Genomic DNA, 21,429 nt, shown 5'->3' on the forward strand with positions numbered 1-21,429 from the left:
AAAGACTTTAAAAATGATCCACATCAAAAAATCTAAAAAATAAAAAAATGTGGACTGGCTTTTGCTTTCTTGACCATACGCTGATTTATAAAAAGCAGACTTATCTATTTTATGGATATTATGATATCCTTCCTGGAAGTATAGTAATTTTGAATTGTTCTTTCTCCCTTCCACATATTTTATTATTTTTATTTTTTTAATATAAATTTATTTTATTTATTTATTTTTGGCTGTGACGGGCCTTCTCTAGTTGCAGTGAGCGGGGGCTACTCTTCTTTGTGGTGCACGGGCTTCTCATTGTGGTGGCTTTTGTTGCGGAGCACGGGCTCTAGGCGCGCGGGCTTCAGTAGTTGCAGCCCGCAGGCTCAATAGTTGTGGCTTGCAGGGTCTAGAGCACAGGCTCAGTAGTTGTGGCACATGGGCTTAGTTGCTCCGTGGCATGTGGGATCTTCCAGGACCAGGGCTTGAACCCATGTCCACTGCATTGGCAGGCGGATTCTTAACCACTGTGCCACCAAGGAAACCCCTACATATTTTATTATTGTGGTTAAATGTACGTAACATAAAATTTACCATTTTTAAGTTCACAATTTAGTGGCGTTAAGTATATTCACAGTGTTGTGTAAACATTACCACTATCTATTTCTACAACTTTTTCATCATCCCAAACAGAAACCCTTTACCTTTTAAACAATAACTTGGGACTTTCCTGGTGGTCCAATGGTTAAGAATCCGCTTTCCAATGCAGGAGATGGGGGTTCGATCCCTGGTCGGGGAACTAAGATCCCACATGCCCAGGGGCAATTAAGCCCATGCGTGCGCTCTGGAACCTGTTCACCACAACTAGAGAGAATCCCATGTACCACAACGAAAGATCCCTCACCACAACGAAGATCCTGCAGGCCGCAACTAAGACCTGACGCAGCCAAATAAATAAATAAATATTAAAAAAAAAAAAAGAACTGAAAGCAGGAACTAGAACAGCTATATATACACCAGATATATAATATACACCCATGTTCATAGATGTGTGATCCATGTTCATTGATGTGTAATTCACAAAAGCCAAAATGTGGAAACAACCCGTGTCCATCAACTGATGAATGGACAAACAAAATGCTACAACATAGATGAACCTTGACAACATTATGCTAAGTGAAAAAAGCCATACAGGAAAAGATAAATATTATGATTCCACTTATGTGAAGTACATAAAATAGGCAAATTCATAGAGATAGAAAGTAGAATAGTGGTTACCAGAGTCTAGGGGGAGGGAGGAATGAAGAGTTATTGGTTTTTTTAAAAAAATATATTTTTATTTATTTATTTATTGGATGTGTTGGATCTTAGTTGCAACACGCAGGATCTTTCATTGTGGTGCGTGGGCTCATTAGTTGCGGCGCATCCTTAATTGCCCCAGGGCATGGGTGGATCTTAGTTGCCCAACCAGGGATCGAACCAGCGTCCCCTGCATTGCAAGACCAATTCTTAACCACTGGACCACCAAGGAAGTCCCATCGCTGCTTTCAGTTCCTTTGGGTATATAATAGGGGAGTGGAATTGCTAGATCAGTTGGTAATTCTGTTTAGTTTTTGAAGAACTGCCAAACTTTTCCACAGAGGCTGCATCATTTTATATTCCCACCAGCAACGCTCAACAATTCTAATTTCTCCACATCCTCACCTGCACTTGTTATTTTCTATTTTTTGGTAATAGTTACTTTAATGGATGTGAAGTGGTTTCTCATAGTGGTTTCTTTTTCTTTTTTAAATAAATTTATTTATGGCTGCATTGGGTCTTCATTGCTGCACGCTGGCTTTCTCTAGTTGTGGCATGCAGGGACCACTCTTCCTTGAGGTGCACGGGCTTCTCATTGTGGTGGCTTCTCTTGTTGCAGAGCATGGGCTCTAGGTGCACAGGCTTCAGTAGTTGTGGCACTCAGGCTCAGTAGTTGTGGCACACAGGCTCAGTAGTTGTGGTGCACAGGCTTAGTTGCTCCACAGCATGTGGGATCTTCTCAGACCTCGAACCCGTGTCCCCTGTATTGGCAGGTAGACTCCCAACCACTGCACTGCCAGGGAAGTCCCTCTCATAGCAGTTTTGATTTGGTTTCCCCTTATGACCAGTATCTTGAACGTCTTTTCATGTGCTTGTTGGCCATTTGCATATCTTTTTTGGAGAATGTATATACAAGCCCTTTGCCCATTTTTGAATTGGATTGTTTCATTTTGTTGTTGAGTTGTAGGAGTTTCTTTACATATTCTGAATATTAATCCCTTATCAAATACATGATTTGCAAATATTTTCTCCCATTCTGTGGGTCATCTATTCATTCTTTTTTTTTTTTTTTTTTTTTTTTTTGTGGTACACGGGCCTCTCACTTTTGTGGCCTCTCCCATTGTGGAGCACAGGCTCTGGACGCACAAGCTTAGCGGCCATGGCTCACGGACCCAGCCGCTCCGTGGCATGTGGGATCTTCCCGGACCGGGGCACGAACCTGTGTCCCCTGCATTGGTAGGCAGATTCTTAACCGCTGCACCACCAGGGAAGTCCCTTGTTGGCTTATTTTTTAAATGTCACATCCAAATACAATATCCTGAAGATTTTTCTATATATTTTTTGTTTGTTTTTTGGCTGTGCTGTGAAGAATGTGGGATCTTAGTTCCCCAACCAGGTATCAAACCCGTGCCTCCTGCATTGGGAGCGTGGAGTCTTGAACACTGGACTGCCAGAAAGTCCTTTCTGTATGTTTTCTTCATTTTGAGTTAATTTTTGTATATGGTGTTAGGTAAGAACCCGACTTCCTTTTTTTTTTGGCCGCACCCGGAGGCTTGTGGGATCTTAGTTTCCCAACCAGGGGTTGAACCTGGGCTAAGGCAGTGAAAGTGCTGAGTCCTAACCACTTGACTGCCAGGGAATTCCCCCTACTTCTTTCTTTTGCAGGTGGATATCCAGTATTCCCAGCACCGTTTTTTGAAAAGACTGTCCTTTCCCTGTTGAATGGTCTTGGCACCCTTGTCAGAAAATCAGTTGGCCATATCAATTACAGATTCCTCAATAGCACTGAAAAAAAAATCAATTAACCATATGTATAAAGATTTATTTGGGAGCTCTCTAGTCTAGCTCATTGATCTCTATGTTTGTCCTTATGCCAGTACCATACTGTTTTGTTTTTTTAAAAATAAATTTATTCATTTATTTTTGGCCGCGCGAGTTCCTCACTGTTATGCGAGGTCGCGGCGAGGGGGGGCTAGTCTTCGTTGAGGTGCGCAGGCTTCTCTTGTTGTGGAGCACGGGCTCTAGGCACACTGGTTTCAGTAGTTGTGGCACACGGGCTCAATAGTTGTGGCACTAGGGCTTAGTTGCTCCTTGGTATGTGGGATCTTCCTGGAGCAGGGCTTGAACCCATGTCCCCTGCATTGGCAGGTGGATTCTTAGCCACTGTGCCACCAGGGAAGTCCCACCACACTGTTGTAATTACTGTAGCTTTGTAGTAAGTTTTGAAATAAAAAAGTGTAAGTCTTCCAATATTATTCTATTTTTTTGGTCTTCATTCCCTCTTCCACTTTGATTAAAACAAAGACTCCTTGAATAAGGTTGTGAACATTCTTTGGTTATTCATGCAATAAATATTTATTAAGTGTCTACTCTGTGCCAGGAACTTGTTTTATGCACTGAGGATAGAGTGATGACCAGACAGACACAGTGCCTACGAGAAGGCAATAAGGGTTCTAAGTGGGACTTCCCTGGTGGCGCAGTGGTTAAAAATCCGCCTGCCAGTGCAGGAGACACGGGTGCGAGCCCTGGTCCGGGAAGATCCCACATGCCGCGGAGGAACTAAGCCTGTGCGCCACAACTACTGAGCCTGTACGCCACAACTACTGAAGCACGCGTGCCTAGAGCCTGTGCTCCGCAACAAGAGAAACCACTGCAATGAGAAGCCCGCGCACCGCAACGAAGAGTAGCTCCCGCTCGCTGCAACTTGAGAAAAGCCCGCGCTCAGTAACGAAGACCCAATGCAGCCAAAAATAAATATAAAATAATAAATAAATTAAAAAAAAAATAAGAGTTCTAGGCAAAAAAAGAGAGATATGATAGGTGTGGACTAGTGCGGTGAATATAGAGAGATGCAGATGGACTTGAGATCTGTTCTAGATCACAGTGCTGTAACGAACTGGATGACAGAGAAAAGGAGAAGGAGGAGTTAAGGATGACTCCTAGGTTTCCGACATGGGCAGAGGGTTGGGCAAGTCCCCGAGGTAGAGAGCACAGGAGGGACATCAAGTCGTGAGAGGAAGAGGATGGCTCATTTTTGGACACATTGGGTTTGAGCAGCACATGAGACCTCAAAGTGGAGATGTCAGGTATGCAGTTGTATGTGCTGATCACAAGTGCAAACGAAATATTTGGGCTGAAGATAAACATTTGCGAGTCAGTGCAAGTGGATGAAATAGACTAGAAAGAGAATGTTTGGGAGGAGAAGGTGGCCTAGAGAGTAATTTCAACATCAGATTGAAGAGGAAGTGTTTATAAAAGAGACTGAGAGGAGTGGCCAGGGAGGTGGGAGGAAAGTGTGATAGTAAGGAAGCCAAATGAGTGAATCAAGAAGGAAGGAATGGTAAACCTGTCCAAGTCTGCTCAAAGGTCACATATAGTAACCCTAGAGTATGTTTCTGTATTTCTTAATCTGGGTGGCAGTACATGGATGTCTATTGTATGATTCTTTTTACCTTTATATATAATTAATATAGTATTATATATAAGAGTAATCAATTATAGGTATAATTACATGAACAATTATTAATATATTAGGTATTAGCTTAAGATAAGAAGGGCATAATCTGTCCTTCTTATCTTTGAATTTGTTGTAGTGCCAAGCTCCAAGTTTGACACATGGCTGACATCCAATAAATATTTGTTAGAAACATAATGCTATTTCCTAGCAACATGCTGAGTTAATACCATGTGCCTGGCACTGTGCTAAGTGATTCATGTGTAATATCTCATGTAATCCTCATGTCCACCCTACGATTTTGGTCCTACTTTTGGTCCTATTTTACTGGTAAGGAAATCAAGGCTGGGAAAGATTAAATAACTAATACAAAGATGTCAAACTGAGTCTGTCTGACTCAAAAGCTTCAAAAATTTATTTCATTTCATTTATTTATTCTTTTAAACAGCCTTATTGAAATATAATTTACATGACATATAATTCTCCTACTTAAAGTGTACAATTCGGAACTTCCCTGGTGGTCCAGTGGTTACGACTCCAAGCTCCCAATGTAGGAGGCCCGGGTTCGATCCCTGGTCTGGGAACTAGATCCCACATGCATTCCGCAACTAAGAATCCGCACGCCACAACTAAAAAGATCCCACATCCCGCAGCCAAGATCCCACACACGGCAACTAAGATCCCGCGTGCCTCAACTAAGACCCGGCGCAGTCAAATAAAATAAATCAGTAAATAAATATTTTAAAAAAATGAAGTGTACAATTCAATGTTTTTTTTAGTATATTCATAGATATGTGCAGCCATCACCACAGTCTATTTTAGAACATATTTATCACCTCAAAAAGAAACACATAACCTTTAGCTATCACCCCTCTGTTTCTTCATCCATCCCCTACGCTCCCAGCCCTAAGCAACCACTAATCTACTTTCTGTTTCTATAGATTTCCCTATTCTGGACTTTCACATAAGTGAAATCTTATAATATGTGGATTTTTGTGACTGCCTTCTTTCATTAGCATTGTTTTCAAGGTTCATTCATGCTGTAGTATGTATCACTACTTTATTCCTTTTTATAGCTGAATTATATCCCATTGTACGGAGATACTGAATTTTGTTTACCCATTCATCCACTGATAGACATTTGGGTTCTTTCTGCTTTTTAGCTATTATAAATGATGCCTCTTTAATATTTGTGTACAAGCATTTGTGTGGACAAATATTTTTATTTCTCTTGGGTATATACTCGGGAGTGGAATTGCTGGGTCTTATGGTAACTCTATGTTTAATTGTTTGAGGAACTTCCAGAATGTTTTCCAAAGTGACTGTATCATTTTACATTCCCACCAGAAGTAGATGAGGGACTTTCCTGGCAGTCCAGTGGTTAAGACTCTGTGCTTCCACTGCAGGGGGCACGGTTTCGATCCCTGGTCTGGGGAACTAAGATCCCACATGTCGTGTGGCCAAAAAAACCCCCCAAAACCAAAAATCAAACAATGCTGTTCTTCAATTAAAATTGAATCTTAAAAAAAAAAGTGTATGAGGTTCTGATTTGCTCACATCCTTGTCAACACTTGTTATTATCTGACTTTTAACTTCTAGCTGACTGAAAAGCTTTTAATCTCTATGCTATATTGCTTGAAATTTAAGAAAATTATGTTCAGCATGATCCAGAAAAGTGTATAATATATTTAGCAAAGAGACTCATGAAAATGGTCGGTATAAATAAGGTTTTTTCCTTGGAGGAAAATTTCAGTTAGCAGAAAAAAAAAAAAAGATATAAGTAACACCTTCCTTCTCCCATAAGTAACACCCATCTCCACGGGGTGGGCGAGGTTACCACACATGTAGATTATTATCATTATCAGGCTAACAGTTCCTGAGCACTTCCTGGGTGCCGGGACTGAGCTAAGTACATCAGATAGTTTTCTCAGTTAATCCTCACAGTAGCCCTGTGCAGTAGAAACTCTTACTATTCCCGTTTTACAGATAAGGAAAAATGAGGTTGGAGAAATGGGATTTAGAAATTATCCAAGATCCTCAGCTGGTCAATGGCAGAGCTGGATTTGAATTCGGGCAATTTGGCTCAGAAATCTGCTTACACATGTATGTCTGCACGTATGTATACAGCTACACATCCAGGAATGATTGCTAAAGAGCCAGCTAATGGACACAAATGGAGTAAGCGATCAGCGATGGGAAGGGTAATTATTACTCAACCCTTATTCTGTGAAAATCCAGAGTGTAATGCAGCTTCTGCTGGGAAGTGAAAGAACAAACAGCTCACATGTACTTGTGAAATCCAAGTTTAGACTATCTTCCAGGAAAGGTAAAATGACAGACAGAGGTAGAAACTGCAGAGGCCCAGCCCTGAGAAAGAATACTGTTGACGGGCAGAAGCAAACTGGTCTGGAGTGTTAAATCTGCTGCTAAATTGTTCTCTATTCTAGAACACTGTTTAACCCATGAAGCTAGAAGGGGTCTAAGAGAGTGTCTAATAACCAAATTCTGTTGTAACCTGTTCACTTTATGGGTGATATAATGAGCTATAATTAAAAAACATATTCAGATGGACTCTTCTGTCTTGAAAAAAATGTGCTCTGGGAAAATTTACTTTTACATTTTTGAAACAAACACTCATATAGGACCTACCACGTGTGGGGCATTGTTATAAACATTTTACATATGTAATTAAGTTAATTCTCATAAAAATCCTATGAGACTACTTTTATTTCCCCTATTTTACAGATAGAGACATTGAAACGTAGCGACGTTAAGTAATTTGTCTAAGGACACACAGCTAATAAGCAGCAGAGCTGGAAACTGAGCCCAGGCAATCTGGCTCCAGAGTCTGTGTACATAGAATTATATTGTATACTGCATTTTAAAAAGTCCACACTCTGAAGGAGTTTCAAGTAAATCCTTTAATAACACGGGTCATCTCCCTTCCCCACCTACTCAATAGTGCATCTATTTTATATATCTGAATTTTCAAGCCCCTAGTTTGTTTAATTTTATAATTGTGATGCTTTTTTAAAAATGTGGTAAAATGTACATGATATAAAATTTACCATTTTAACCATAATTAAGTCTGCAGTTCAGCGGCATTAAGTACATTCACATTATGTACAACCATCACCACCATCCATCTCCAGAACTCTTTTCGTCTTGCAGAACTGAAACTCCATCCCCATTAAACAATAATGCCCATTTCTGTCTCCCCTCAACCCCTGGCAACCACCATTCTACTTTCTGTCTCTATGAGTTTGACTGCTCTGTGTTCTTCGTATAAGTGGAATCATACAGTTTTTGTCCTTTTGTGTCTGGCTTATTTCACTTGGCATAATGTCTTCAAGGTTCATTCATGTTGCAGTGTGTGTCAGAACTGCCTCTCTTCTTAAGATTGAATAATATCTCATTGTATAGAGATACCATATTTTGTTTATCCAGTCATTCAAAGATGGACACTTGGGTTGCTTCCACCTTTTGCTATTATGAATGATGCTGCTGTGAACATGGGTATACAAGTATCTGTTTGAGTCCCTGTTTTCAATTCTTTTGTATATATACCCCAAAATGGCATTGCTAGATCATATTTTAATTGTGCTGCTTTTTAGCAGTTATGTTATAACATTCTATAAACATTACAAAAGGGGAGATTTTATAAACCTTTTGGAGAATGGTGCTAAAAATCCCTTCTCAAAGATGTGAGATACACACACACACACACAATGGATATAGTGGAATACTACTCAGCCATAAAAAGAATGAAATTTTGCCATTTGCAACAACATGGATGGACCTAGACGATATTATGCTTAGTGAATAAGTCAGACAAATACTGTATATTATCACTTATAGGTGGAACCTAAAAAATAAAACAAATGAATATAACAAAACAGAAAGAGACTCACAGATATAGAGGACAAACTAGTGGTTACCAGTGGGGCAGGGGAGAGGGGGTAGGGGATTAAGAGGTACAAAATACTATGTATAAAATAAATAAACTACAGGGATATATTGTACAGCACAGGGAATACAGCCAATGTTTTATAACTTTAAATGGAGTATAATATATAAAAATATTGAATCCCTATGTTGTACACCTGCAACTAATATAATATTGCAAATCAACTATACTTCAGTTAAAAAAAAAATCCCTTTTCTGAGGGCCAACTCAGCTGGTGATGTGACGAAAAAGGGAACAGAAAATGTATTAAGCTCTGCTGTAGATGGTGAATGGAGAGAGCCTGAGTGTTTTGTGGAGCTGAGGTTCACTTCCACTGTGAAAGTGGAGAAGTCTTCCCAGGCAGGATGAGGGTGCCGGGCCCTGGCTGGGGCTTGATCTTTGGGGGTGCTGCTGGCCTAAGACACTGAGTTCTGCTGATTAGAGGGGTCCCCATGTTATACCTCAGCTGGCCGCATGCTGTCAACCTCCTCCCAGATGAGGAGAAAGGGAGGGGAAAGTTTCAGGGAATAATGAGCACCTTCCGGTAATTATCGATTAGTCAGGGCAGGAGGCCAGGGGAGGGCTCTGCAGGTCAGCCCGATCCCACTCCCCACCCCTGCTGCATTTCTTAGGATCAAGATTGCCCCTAAAAGTGAATAGAAAACAAAGGGTATTGTTTTAAACTCTCCCAGGTGAGACTAGCCCTAACACAGCAGCCCAAGCCTGGAGGGCATGGTGGCAGGGAGAGAATTAAAAAAAAAGAAGACTCCTTTGAGTCAGTATATCTGGGATCTTGACCAGCGGTCACTGCCTGTTTCATCTTTGGCAAACCAGTCTCCCTCAGGAGGTCTGAGGGCGGAGGAGCAGATGATGAATAATACGTTTTGGATTCAAAACAATTTGTGTATTTATTCTATGGGGGCCTCCAACAGACTTCTGTCTGCGGCAGACTTTAAGAGGCTTAATCTCTTCAGGTCAAGGGTGAGAGAGGACTTGCTGGTTGGGAAGGAGTCTGATAAAAGCGGTACCACAAGGACCTACTGTACAGCACAGGGAGCTATACTCAATATTTTGTAATAACCTATAAGGGGAAAGAATCTGAAAAGAAAGTAGATATTTATATGTATAACTGAATCACTTTGCTGTACACCTGAAACTAACAAACAGAACATTTTAAATCAACTGTACTTCAATTTAAAAAAAAAAAAAAAAAAAGTGGCACCAGCTCAGAGCTTCTCCCTCTAGGGGAGACCAGGGTAACTGCAGGGACACACAGTGGAAGGAGAGTGTCTGGGAGGCCCAAGAAGGGGGTGTCTCAAGTGCCAGGGACCCCCAGCCTACTCTCCCCTCTCAGCCTACCTATCCCTGAGTGCCTGCTGTGATGGGATTGACAGATGTCCTGCAGTGTCCTTGGTCCTGTGCTCACTGCACCATCCCTCAGTGAGAGTTCTGGGTCAAGAGCCAGACTTCACTCCAGAGCTGCCAGGTACCAGCTGTGCGGTCTTGATCAAGTCATCTCACTTCTCTGACCCTCAGTGTACTCTTCTGAAAACTGGGGACACTATCTCCTAGTTCTCGGGGTTAAGAAATTCAAAGGAGATCAAGTTGTGAAAGCATTTTGTAAGCAGCACAGTTACCCAAGAGGGGTGCCCTGGTTAAAGTCCTAGCTGTCTCTTCTACTGCAGGATCACTGCAGTGAGTCTGACAGTCGAGGTCCCCAGGGTGCTTCAGCCCTGTCTGGTCTTTTTTTTCTTTTTTAAATAAGTTTATTTATTTATTTTTTTAGTATTGGCTGTGTTGAGTCCTTGTTGCTGCGCGCGGGCTTTCTCTAGTTGTGGCGAGTAGGGGCTACTCTTCATTGCGATGCGTGGGCTTCTCATTGCGGTGGCTTCTCTTGTTGCGGTGCATGGGCTCTAGGCACGCAGGCTTCAGTAGTTGTGGCTCGCGAGCTCTAGAGCAGTAGTTGTGGTGCATGGGCTTAGTTGCTTCGCAGCATGTGGGATCTTCCTGGGCCAGGGCTCGAGCCCGTGTCCTCTGCATTGGCAGGTGGATTCTTAACCACTGCGCCACCAGGGAAGTCCTTTGTCTGGTCTTTATTTCTGATTTCTGGTGACCAGATAGCCCCATCCTCACTCTGCAATTCACCCCAGAGCTCTTGCCAAGTCTATATCCCTCACAGGCCTGAGTCTTCTCCTCTTCCTGGGGGCAATAAGCCTGGCCTGAGACACTGGTGACCCCCATTGGTGCCAGCATCAAGAACCAGGCCTGGGAGAGGGCAGGTCAGGCTGAACTGAATATGTATGTTTTCTTCTCTTCCTTATCAGTGTTTTTCATAACAAAGCCTGGAATGTTGGCCCATGAATTTTGAACCTTCACTTAGTGCAGAACCCAGGTGGGGCTTGAAGGAGTTCAGAGAGTCTGCTCAGACTGTACCCCAGGGGAGGCCACATCTCCCCGACAAAGGCCCTCCACATGCCAGGCCCTGCTCAGCTGTGTGCATACAATGATGAGCTTTATGGTGTGGCAAGGAAGATGGGGCGGTGAACAAAGTCAGGAGGGGGTTTTGAGACAGCACAGAGACAGACCACCTAATCCAACCTCGTGGATGATAGGATTCCAGGGAAGCAGTCAACCTTCCTGGAGAAGACATCGTGAGTCTTAAGGGTTAGTAGGGTGTAGGACAAAGGAGGGTGTCAACTGAAAAAAAAAAGTTGAGAGTTCTATTTAACTTGGCAGACATTCTTAGGACTTCAAGACAGCATCTCAAATAAATCTGAGAGACTGCTCCGAAGAGGCAAGAGGGAAACCAGGATATACGGGAGTTTTTGCATCAAAAGACCAGGTAGTCGGAACATCAAAAGATTACTGTTAATAAAAGAAAACCAGACATCTGAAGTTAAGGAGTTTAGTGCTTTTCTACGTATGGGAAGATGCAAGAGTCTGGGCTCACTGAAATCATTCCTTTGAAATGCACCTCAGCTACCTGGGGCCAGTATCCTGTGTTTTTCTCATCCTGAGTTTCCTCAGGGGGCACCGTGGGGGTAGCAGGGTGACGGCTTGATGGCTGCAACATCCTTTGTTTACTAACATGGCAGGCAACAAGTTAGTTCTCTAGGGGGATTTCTGGCAGAGGGAATAACTTGAACAAAGGTGTGGAGTTGAGAAGACATAAATAATATTGTAGAAACAGAATTATATTCAAGCTTGGAGATGCAGAAAATGAGGCTGAGAAGATAAAGATAGGCCAGATGTTTTCACATGAACCACAATGCCAGTAACTTGCGTATTGCTACTCTCGTCATACAAATCATGAAATAGAGGCTCTGAGGCGTTAAGTAGTTTGCCCTAGTCTCACAGCCAGCAAATGGCAGAGCTGAGATGGGAACTCGATCTGTCTGACTCCAGAACATAAGTTCCGGCTGGTGGTTTGGACAGGGCAGTCCACTTCAGTGCAGAAGAAGGGTGCGGTCTGAGACACCTGTTCTTGGGCTTGAACATCCCTCTTTCAGACTCTCCTCTCTGAGCAGAGGTCTTTCTGCAGCCTTCTGGTTTCAGTCCCCCTTTGATTTTTTTCAGGTCTGTATCTGCAACAAATAGAGGGGAAGGGGGCAACCACAGTGGGAACCACCTTCCAGGCCGCCTGCAACCTCATTTAAAATATCAGGAGAGAGGGCCAGTGGCCCAAAGGTCTACCTTTCAACATGCCTTTTTTCCCCCCCTGTCTGTGGGTGTGGCCAGAGCAAGCCCACCGCCCATGGGTGGTTCCCACAGAGAAAGCCAGATGCACCGGGTCTGAGGGCTGCATTTCAGAAGCTCTGTTTCTTCAGACCAGGTCCCATCCACCGGGGGCTTCCGTCAGGCCACACCCATTCCTGCTGTCCCAGGAACCTGGATCCTGGTTAGGATCAGTCTGAAGCCCAAAGTGGAAAAGCACATTCTGATTAGCAGTTGCTGGGCCAGAAACTTTTTAGCTGAGACCTTATTTCAGCACTTTGTGCTCCCTCCAGACTCGGCTCTGAGGCCACCCTGTCAGCTTCAGGCTCCTTGGGGAATCTTGGTGAGCCCTTTCAAGAGCTGGTTGTGGTTGCTTCTGAAAGCCAAGCACCAGTTTCTGTCTGTCAGATCAGGAGGGCGGACATGCACGTTTTGACATCAGTTGAGCACCTGTGGTCTGGACCCTGTGTCATGTGTATAGAGCTTCACAACCACGGTATCTTCATAAACATCCCGACCACTATAGACTTTCTTATATCTGACAGATGAGGAAACTCGAGGGATTTCAACAGAAGTCACAGACACAGTAGGTGGAGGTCTGGATGGGAACCCAGGTCTTTATCTGCTTCCAAAGTCCAAACCTTCTCCCTGCCCGTGCTGCAAGGAACAGACAGGCACGGAGAGAGAAGGTACCTTTACAGTAGTGAGTCCCCTGATGCCCAAGCCTCATCCCAGATCCATTAAATCAGAATGTCTGGGGGTGGGACCCAGGCGTCGATGGTTTTCGGGGCTCCCAGGTGATTCCAAGGGTCAGAAAGGGCTGCCAAGCACCGCTTTACTGTAACGGTAAAAGGCACATCGCCTCCTCCAGGGCTCGCCAGGTGCTCCTTTCACAGAGCAATCCTGGTCACGAAACCAAAAATCAAAACCGAGCCAGTGGTGTTTGATTCCCCTGCTCTGATCAACAGAAGTCGGGAGGAGGGCCGCCGGCTGAGCTCGCCCCCGCCGGGTTCGGGGATCCTGCCCTCGCGGCTCAGGTGCGGCGCTGCGGCAGGAAGCCACTCCTCCGCTCGGCCGGTGCGCGGGGCTGTTGCGCCATCCGCTTCGGCTTTCGTAACAGCACCCTGGAACGGCCGAGAGACAACTCCAGCGCGAGTTCCTCAAATGTTTTCTTGCTTTGCCAGGACCGTCCGCTGCTCTGAGTCATGTGTAAGTGGGAAGTCGCACTGACACGGAGCGTGGCCAGAGGGAGCCGAGCCGAGAGCGGCGCGGGGATCGGGGACTCGCCGTGCGTGCAGATCGCGGGCCCCCAGGGGATGGGGGCTGCCCTCGGGGCTTAAGCCCGCCCGCCGCCCCGCCCCGCCCCGGCCGCCCGCTCCCGACCCGCGCGTCCGCCCGCCCGCCCGCCTCTCTGGGACCATGGGGCATTAGCCGAGGAGGAAGCATGCTGGCCGTCCGCTGCGCGCTGCTGACCGCCCTGCTTGCGACGCCCGGGACGGCGCTGGCCCCGGGGGGCTGCCCCGCGCTGGGTAAGGGCTTCGGGCGCATCTGGAGGGCTGGAGCAGCTGGCGGGTGAGGGAACCGCTGTGGGCGCCGCAGACGCGGGGCGGCGGAGGGAGGCCGGAGCGGTGACGGCCCCCCTTGTCCGGGGCTAGCTTGGGTTCCCGCGGCACGAGGTGAGGCACCGGGCTGACCCAGCTGTCCGGTGGCGGGCGCTCGCTCGCGCGCCCCCTGCTGCGTCCTGCGCCTTTGGCCGGGCGCGCTTTCCCCGTGACAGCCCTGCGGCCGGGTAGCTCCCTGCGGTCTGCGTACAGGACTTGGTGTGTTCTCAGAAACCTGATTCCCTTGTCTCCTTTCCCAGTGCCCCAGGAGTCCTTACACAACTGCGGCCCGGCTTACTTTAAAAGGAGATGCCCTCGCGGGGTGGAGTTCCTGCCCGGGGCGTCCTTTGTACCAGCGCCCCCTTTGCCCCTCAGCTTTGGGGAAGGCATCCCGCCTGGCTCTCCCCTCAGCCCCCCGGGTTTATGTGTGGATGACAGTGCCTTGACTGTGAAGGGAGTGACATCATGGGCGCTGAGTCACGGACCCTCCCGCTGCCCGCTGCCCGCACTCCCTTAGGCAGACAACAGCTCTAGCAAGCCGTGTGCCTCAGCCCTGGGAATTTAAGCCAAGTGGGGAGGTTGGCCAGGGATTGGGACGTCTTGAGGCGGGCACGCACTGGACTCCACTTCCAGACGAGAGAAGGAGGGGTGAGGCAGAGGGCACGGGACACTTGTTGCTCCTGTGGACTGTAATGTACCTTTGGCCGCTAGTCCTTTCTCTGGGCTCTGGCGGCATGCCCAGCTGCACGTCTAGGCTCTCCTCTAGAGGAGCTGGGCAACTGCTTCTCCAGAGGTTTATTTTAGGGTCTGAGGGCTTCTTTGAGGACACAGCGGAAAACCAAGGGGGCAGCCGGCAGGCTTCTGGGAACAGATGGCTGGGGAGACGGTGGCTCTAGCTTTCACTGCGAGACCCGCACGGCGCTCCTACCCTGGGTGAACACCCTCAGCCTGACCCCTCCCTGCTGGAGAGAGCCAGGGGCTGGTGTGCCTGCAGGTCTCTTTGCCTTCTGAATGGTTGTGTTCCTCGTGCTTGGGAGAGGAAGGTAAAGGGATTCTTTTTCTCAGCACACATTTATAACCCCTGCCAGTAACAGCCATTGTTGATTGAGGCCACCTAGGCTTTACACACGTTTTCTAATTCTCCACTGGATCTAAATAATACTTTGTTCCAAAGAGGAGGCTGAGGTTCAGAGAGGTTGGGATGGGAAGTTGTCAGGCCTAGTTGGTGGAGGCCCACCCCTCCATGGCCCTGTGCTCAGGGGTGGTAGATCCTAGCCCAGCAGGCAGAGCTGGGGGTGTTTGGGGGCCAAGATGAGAGTCACCCCTGGATGGCTGAGTGCTGGGCAGAAGAGGCCAAGGGAAGGGAAAGCCTGGGTTTGCCCACTGTTTTATCAGAGGGAGGCAAGGCAGGGGTGAGGCCTGGGTCGCCCAGGAGGGCACAAGGCTTCCTTGCCTGCCTGTGTTGCTATTCACACCACACCCCAGGGCACCTGCCCCAGGGAGGTTACTGCTGTAGCTGCTGCTTTCTTTTGCTCCTAAGTGGCTGCAAGGTACTGCGAGGGCAGCCGGTTGCAGCCAGTTCTCCATTTTCCTGGTGCTCAGGTGGGACGAGCCAAGTGGTCTCAAGGCGTCGACAGGCTGTGAAAGGCAGAACTGAGAGTTTGGGGAGGAAGTGAAAGCCCTCCCAGTTCAGAAGGAAAATGCAGAGAAGTAGAAAATACCCAGCTCCCCTCCCACACCCACAGAGACTCAGCCCACAAACTTGAGAGCAAAAATAAAGACATTGTACAGGAAGCATGGAGCAAATGACTGTGAGATGCCTTGCTTTGGAGAAGTAAGGGGCCGAGAGGGGTAGCAGAGGCTGGAGTTAGTTTAGAGGGGAAATCCGCTGGCTCTCCGGGCTGTGGGCCCACTTTCCTTGGGATCAGCCGCTGCCCACACGTCCAAGAGCTGGCAGGGTCACTCAGGTGAATCGCCGTCTAGGGGCCTGGATTAGCTGGGACGTAGGTGTTGGGTGTGGAAGGCCTGGACCTCGGTGACTCAGGTTCCTTCCATGATCTGCAATGCAAGACGGTGTGCAAAGCAAACACGTACACCTTTAAATCTCTCAGAGTCCTGTCTCAGCCTCTGAACTTCCCTTTACAGCAACCTCTTTCTGCCCCCAATGTCTACCTGCATTCCTAGTCTCAACCTAAACCAGTATTTCTTAAAAGGGTAGTTCTGGGTCTGTTTGAATCAGAATTGGTGTGTGTGTGTGCAGGTGTGCCACATGCACTGGGGGTGGGGGTTGGGTGCTTGACAAAAATGCTGATTCTTGGCCCCCACCCCAGATTTACTGAAGAGAAATGTCTGGAAGTGAGGCTCAGGAAATGTCCTTTTCGACAAGCACCCCTTGTGATTCGCAAGTTTGAGGATGACTGGCTAAGTGGTGTGATTGAGGAACTGAAGGAGGGCCCTCCCCCACTGGGCTTCTAGTTGCCAGAAATCTCTCCCCACTTTAGCTCTGCCTCTTGTTTACTCATTGCAGCAAACATTTATTGAGTCCTGTGAAGCCCTGGGATCAGCCACCCTGAGAGTCTACCTTAAAAGGAGCTTGAAAATGGTCAAGGTTAAATCCCTAAGAGGGACTGAGAAACCCTCTGACCTGTCCCGCTGGGTACCAGCTACCCAAGGACAAGGTGTCGGAGAAGGGGGTGTGGACCAAGACCCTGAGACAGCGGCACGTGGACCCTCACTGCATATCTCATCTCTGACCCTCCGCGTCTCCCTCTGTGGACTGGGTTAACAAATCCTCCCCTTAGAGGGTGTTTGTAAGGATGACACAGAGCCACCCCAGTGCTCACTGCTGTCAATTCCCCTCCGCTTCTCCTGTCCCACCAGGCCTGCGTGCCACCGGCCCACCTGTGAACCAGAGCGTGCCCATCACCTAATCTGGGCTTTTCCAGGTCAGTCTTAAAGGTCTAGAGCTGTTCTCTCGAATATGGTAGCCATTTACTAAGTATGGCTATTTGAATTTAAATTAATTAAAATGAAATCAAATTTAAAATGTAGTGCCTTAGTTGCGCTAGTCACACTTGGCTACCGTATTTGACAGCGCAGGTATAGAGCATTTCGCGATCATTGCAGAAAGGTCTACTGGACAGCACTGGTCTCGAGTGCTACACAGTTTCTTCCAGAGGTTTTCTGTTGCGTCTTCCTTTATCTCTCTCTGGACCTTCTCTCCACCTGAACACAGCTCATCCCGCACAGGTAATGGTTAAGGTTTTGGAGCCAGACAGATCTCTGCCTGGCCCTGCCATGGAGAAATAACGTGAGCTTGGGTGAGGGATTTTACTTCTCAGAGACTCACTGTTCTCATCTGGAAAATAGAAATAATTCATATACTACCTTGCAGAGTTGTTATGACAATGAAATGCCCTAAGTAAGGTACTACAGAGTGTACAGTGAGGTCTCTAGCACAGAGCAAATGCTTAAATGCGCGTAGCTAATAACTTACTCGTTTGAAAAAAATATTTTGAGCTCCTCCGATGTTCCAAGCACTCTTCTAAGAGCTGAGGATACAGCAGTGAACCAAATAGCCAAAAATCCCTGGCTCACTGGGGCTTCGCTTTACTGGGGATGTAAATTAAATATATAGTATGATAGTGACTAGTGCTAAGGAGGAAAAATAAAGCAAGGGCCGGAGATAGGAACTGCGTACGTGTTGAGGAGGGCGGGAGATAGGAACTGCGTACGTGTTGAGGAGGATGTAGAATTGATCTTTTCGAGGGGAGGCCAGGGAAGTTCTCACCAAGAAGATGATGCTTGCATGAAGGCCTGAAGAAATATAAAAATATTTAGGGATTCCTTATACTCCCATCTTGCGCAGGAAAATTCCTGTCTCCTCTTTAACAATCTGGTCCTACCCGAGGGCCTGTTGGGTTCTGGAGCAGAGGGCTCTGTGGGGACACACGGGTGCCCTCTGCCCCGGTGAAGCTTGGGGTTGTCTCTGGGGAGACCAGGCCTCAGCCATGGGGCCCCTTAGACTCCAGCTGGACAGGGAAATGCTAAATGTCCTGTTGCTAACTGTCATTGAGGTATCAGTCTTTGGAAGAGAATCCTTGAGGACTGGAGTGGCAAGAGGAAGATGGCAAAAAAGAGGCTTTTAACTCTTAGACTGTGTTTGGTGAAGCCCTGGGGAGTTTCTTTTGGGTCATCTGTGTGCTTTACCCTCTTATGCACTTGAGATCCAAAAAGGTCCAAAGTCTCTGGCATAGTCAGGGGCTTTTCTGGCATGGTCCTGGGTTTGGCCTGACTTCTAGCTGCACCTCACTCCTACCTGACCCCGCCAGCTCTGCCCTCTGGCTCTGCTCTTAGGAGTGTGCCCCCTGAGGCCCTGCATCCAGGTTGTCTCCCAGCACCTGTGCTCAGTTTCCCTCCACCTCCCAACTTCCTTCCCCGAAAAGCATCCTCTGGTTTTCTCTCTCTACGTGATGGTTACAACAACCGTTACCATACTGAGTGACGACCGTACACGGAACTGTGCTGGGCTCTTTGCATCTGTGACCTCATTTACTCTTCACAGCAGCCGTGTGTGAGAGGAGTCTGAGGGCAGTGCATCGATGCGGTAGACTGTAGGACACCAGGTCTTGCTGGGGGGAGATCAGGAGGTCAGTTCAGACACGTTGAAACTGAGTTTTCTATTGGACAAGGCGAGAAGATGCTGACGAGCTGGGTACGGAGTCCAGAGTTTGGGAATGAGGACTGAGTTGAGGTATGTATTTGGGAGTCGACTGATGGCAGATATTATTTCAAGCCTTGAGAGTGGCTGAGATCACCGAGGGCGAAAGTGTAGATGGAGAAGAGACGAGGCCCCGGGCTGAGCCCTGGGACACTCCAACCTTCTCAGGCTGGAAAAGGAGGAGGAGACTGAGAAGGTGAGACCAATGGAGCAGGAGGAGAACCAGGAGAGTTGTTGTCCAGAAAATCCAGTGAGGGCAGTGCGTCAAGAGGCAGAAGCAGTCAGTGGCGTCAAACGCTGCTGAGAGGCAAGAGGACAACCTAACCAGTGGACTTAGCTACACGCGGGCCGCTGGTGACCCTGACTTGATGTGAGGAGTTTCGGCGAAATGGTGAAGGCCTAAGGCTGACAGGAGTGGTTTGCAGAGAGAGCAGGAGGAGGGAAACTGGAGCCGGCTGGTAGAGGCTACTCTTCAGAGGATTTTAGCCGTAAAGGGGAGAAAAGAAATGGACTGTTCGTTGGCTGGAGAAGTGGGGTCATGAAAAGAATTTTTAAAAAAATGACTGAAAGGGCTTCCCTGGTGGCGCAGTGGTTGAGAGTCCACCTGCCGATGCGGGGGACGCGGGTTCGTGCCCCGGTCCGGGAAGATCCCACATGCCGCGGAGCGGCTGGGCCCGTGAGTCATGGCCGCTGAGCCTGCGCGTCCGGAGCCTGTGCTCTGCAACAGGAGAGGCCACAACAGTGAGAGGCCTGCGTACCGCATAAAAAAAAAAAAAAAAAAAAGACTGAAATCTCAGCATGTTTGCTTGCTGATGGAAATGATCTAGTAGAGATCAAAAATTGACAGAGAGGTGAGAATCGCTGAAGCAGTGTCCTTGAGTAGGTGAAAGGAAACCGAGGCTCAGAGAGATTAAGCAACTTGCTCAACGTCGCACAGCAAGGAAGTGACAGACCTTACTCTGAACCTTGCTCTTTCCACTGTATCACGTGTGTCACCCACAACTCCCACCCTTCCCAAAGCATGGTGACTTCAAGGTTATCGTCTGTGTTCTCAGTGTCCTCAGACTCACCAGCTCCATATGCACTGGTGTGGCAAAGACAGCCCTACTTTTGCCCCAGGAAGTGTCCTTCTTCAGTATGTCTCTTAAGAAGAATAGTTAAGGCCACAGTGTATGTTTAAGCCATTGCTCTGTAACCTCCTCCTCCCCCATATCCATTCATATCACTTTGGGTCAAGGGAATGTTTTGTAACCACATGTCACTGTAAGTGATCTTTCTCTGTCTCTTAACAAGGCAGCTGGGACAGCAGAGAGAGAAAACAGCTCAGGGGTCAGACAGTCCGGGCCTGTCTCTTGACTACCCGCTTAACAAGCCAGCAGACCTTGGGCCGAGTCACTCCAAGCCCAGACAGAGCAACACGTCTTGAGGCTGAAACAAACAAAAGCAGGTGCTTGATAGCTGCTATTGATCTGAAGACCCCATTTTGATGGGAGGAGAGGGGGAGGCTATAGCATGAAGACTTTCTCACAGAAAAGGGGAAAGACCCACTAATGCAGTGGGAATAATAATTACAACTGTTCACATTTTTGGAGAGATTAGGTATGTCCTGAAAATAGTGCTAAGTTTTTAACATTAGTTGTTTTTTTTTATATATTTAAATCTTTATTTATTTGGCTGCGCGGGGTCTTAGTTGCGGCACGTGGGATCTTCCTTGCCGCGTGCGGGATCTTTAGTTGCAGCATGTGGGATCTAGTTCCCTGACCAGGGATCAAGCCCGGGGCTCCTGCATTGGGAGTGCGGAGTCTTAGCCACTGGACCACAAGGGAAGTCCCTACACAGTCTCCTTTTGATGGACGTTGGCTTTGGGCTTGTTTCCTGTCTTGCCATTACAGACAGTGCTTTGGGAAGTAAGTGCATATCCATCATGTTGCCTGAGCTCAAGAACATCCGCAGGATAAATTCCTTGAAGGTGAACCTGTGGGTCGAAGGCCATGTGCATTTGTACTTTTGAGTGAGAGTGGAAGTTGCACCAATTCATACTCCCCGCAGCAATGAGAGAATGCCTGTGTCCCCACACCTGTGATGAAAATGTGTTATTAAACTATTTACACAGAGATGGCATCTGTGTGGAATTAATTTGCATTTATCTTATCTGAGTGTGAATATACAGGTTTTCCCATGTTTGAGAGACTATTATTGCATAACCTGTTTCTATGAAGTGCCTGTTCATATTCATTGCTCATTTTTAAAAACTGGGTTGTTGGGTTTTTTCCTCTTAATATATTAAAGAATTTAGCCCTCTATGATATGAGTTGTGAAGATTTTTCTCTAGTTTGTCATTTGTCTTTTGACTTTTTTGGGTGGGGGGTGGTTTTTGTGTATTAAAAAAAATTGTAGTTGGGTTTATCAGTTTCTTTTATGACTTGTACATTTTGTATCATACTTAATAAGATCTTCCCTATGCCAAGATTGTCTTAAAAGATTCTTTTTGGGAGGGAGTAAAAAAAAGATTTTTTTTTTCGGGTGTCTTTAAGAATTTTTTGTATTTAAATGTTTGATCCATTTTGAATTTATCATGGACTGAGGTATGGCTCTAACTTTTCTTCCCCCAGTTATCACCTGATGTCCTTTTTTATAGTTTATTGAATAATCCATCTTTCCACCACTGATTTTAAAAGCCACCTTTAAAATCTACCAAATTACTGTATATACTTGG

At 46.8% G+C, this 21,429-nt stretch overlaps 1 protein-coding gene across 1 annotated transcript in view; it reads left to right on the top strand.

Annotated features, from left to right (window-relative positions):
• The first annotated feature begins 13,836 nt into the window (after positions 1-13,836).
• The window catches only part of IL6R (interleukin 6 receptor), a 46,805-nt gene continuing 39,212 nt past the window's right edge, over positions 13,837-21,429 (top strand). Inside the window, exon 1 of the mRNA XM_065895832.1 lies at positions 13,837-13,921. Within this exon, the coding sequence (XP_065751904.1) occupies positions 13,837-13,921 (85 nt within the window). The remainder of the gene's footprint in view (positions 13,922-21,429) is intronic.

This window comes from Phocoena phocoena, chromosome 1 (assembly GCF_963924675.1).
Source record: "Phocoena phocoena chromosome 1, mPhoPho1.1, whole genome shotgun sequence".
NCBI lineage: Eukaryota > Metazoa > Chordata > Mammalia > Artiodactyla > Phocoenidae > Phocoena > Phocoena phocoena.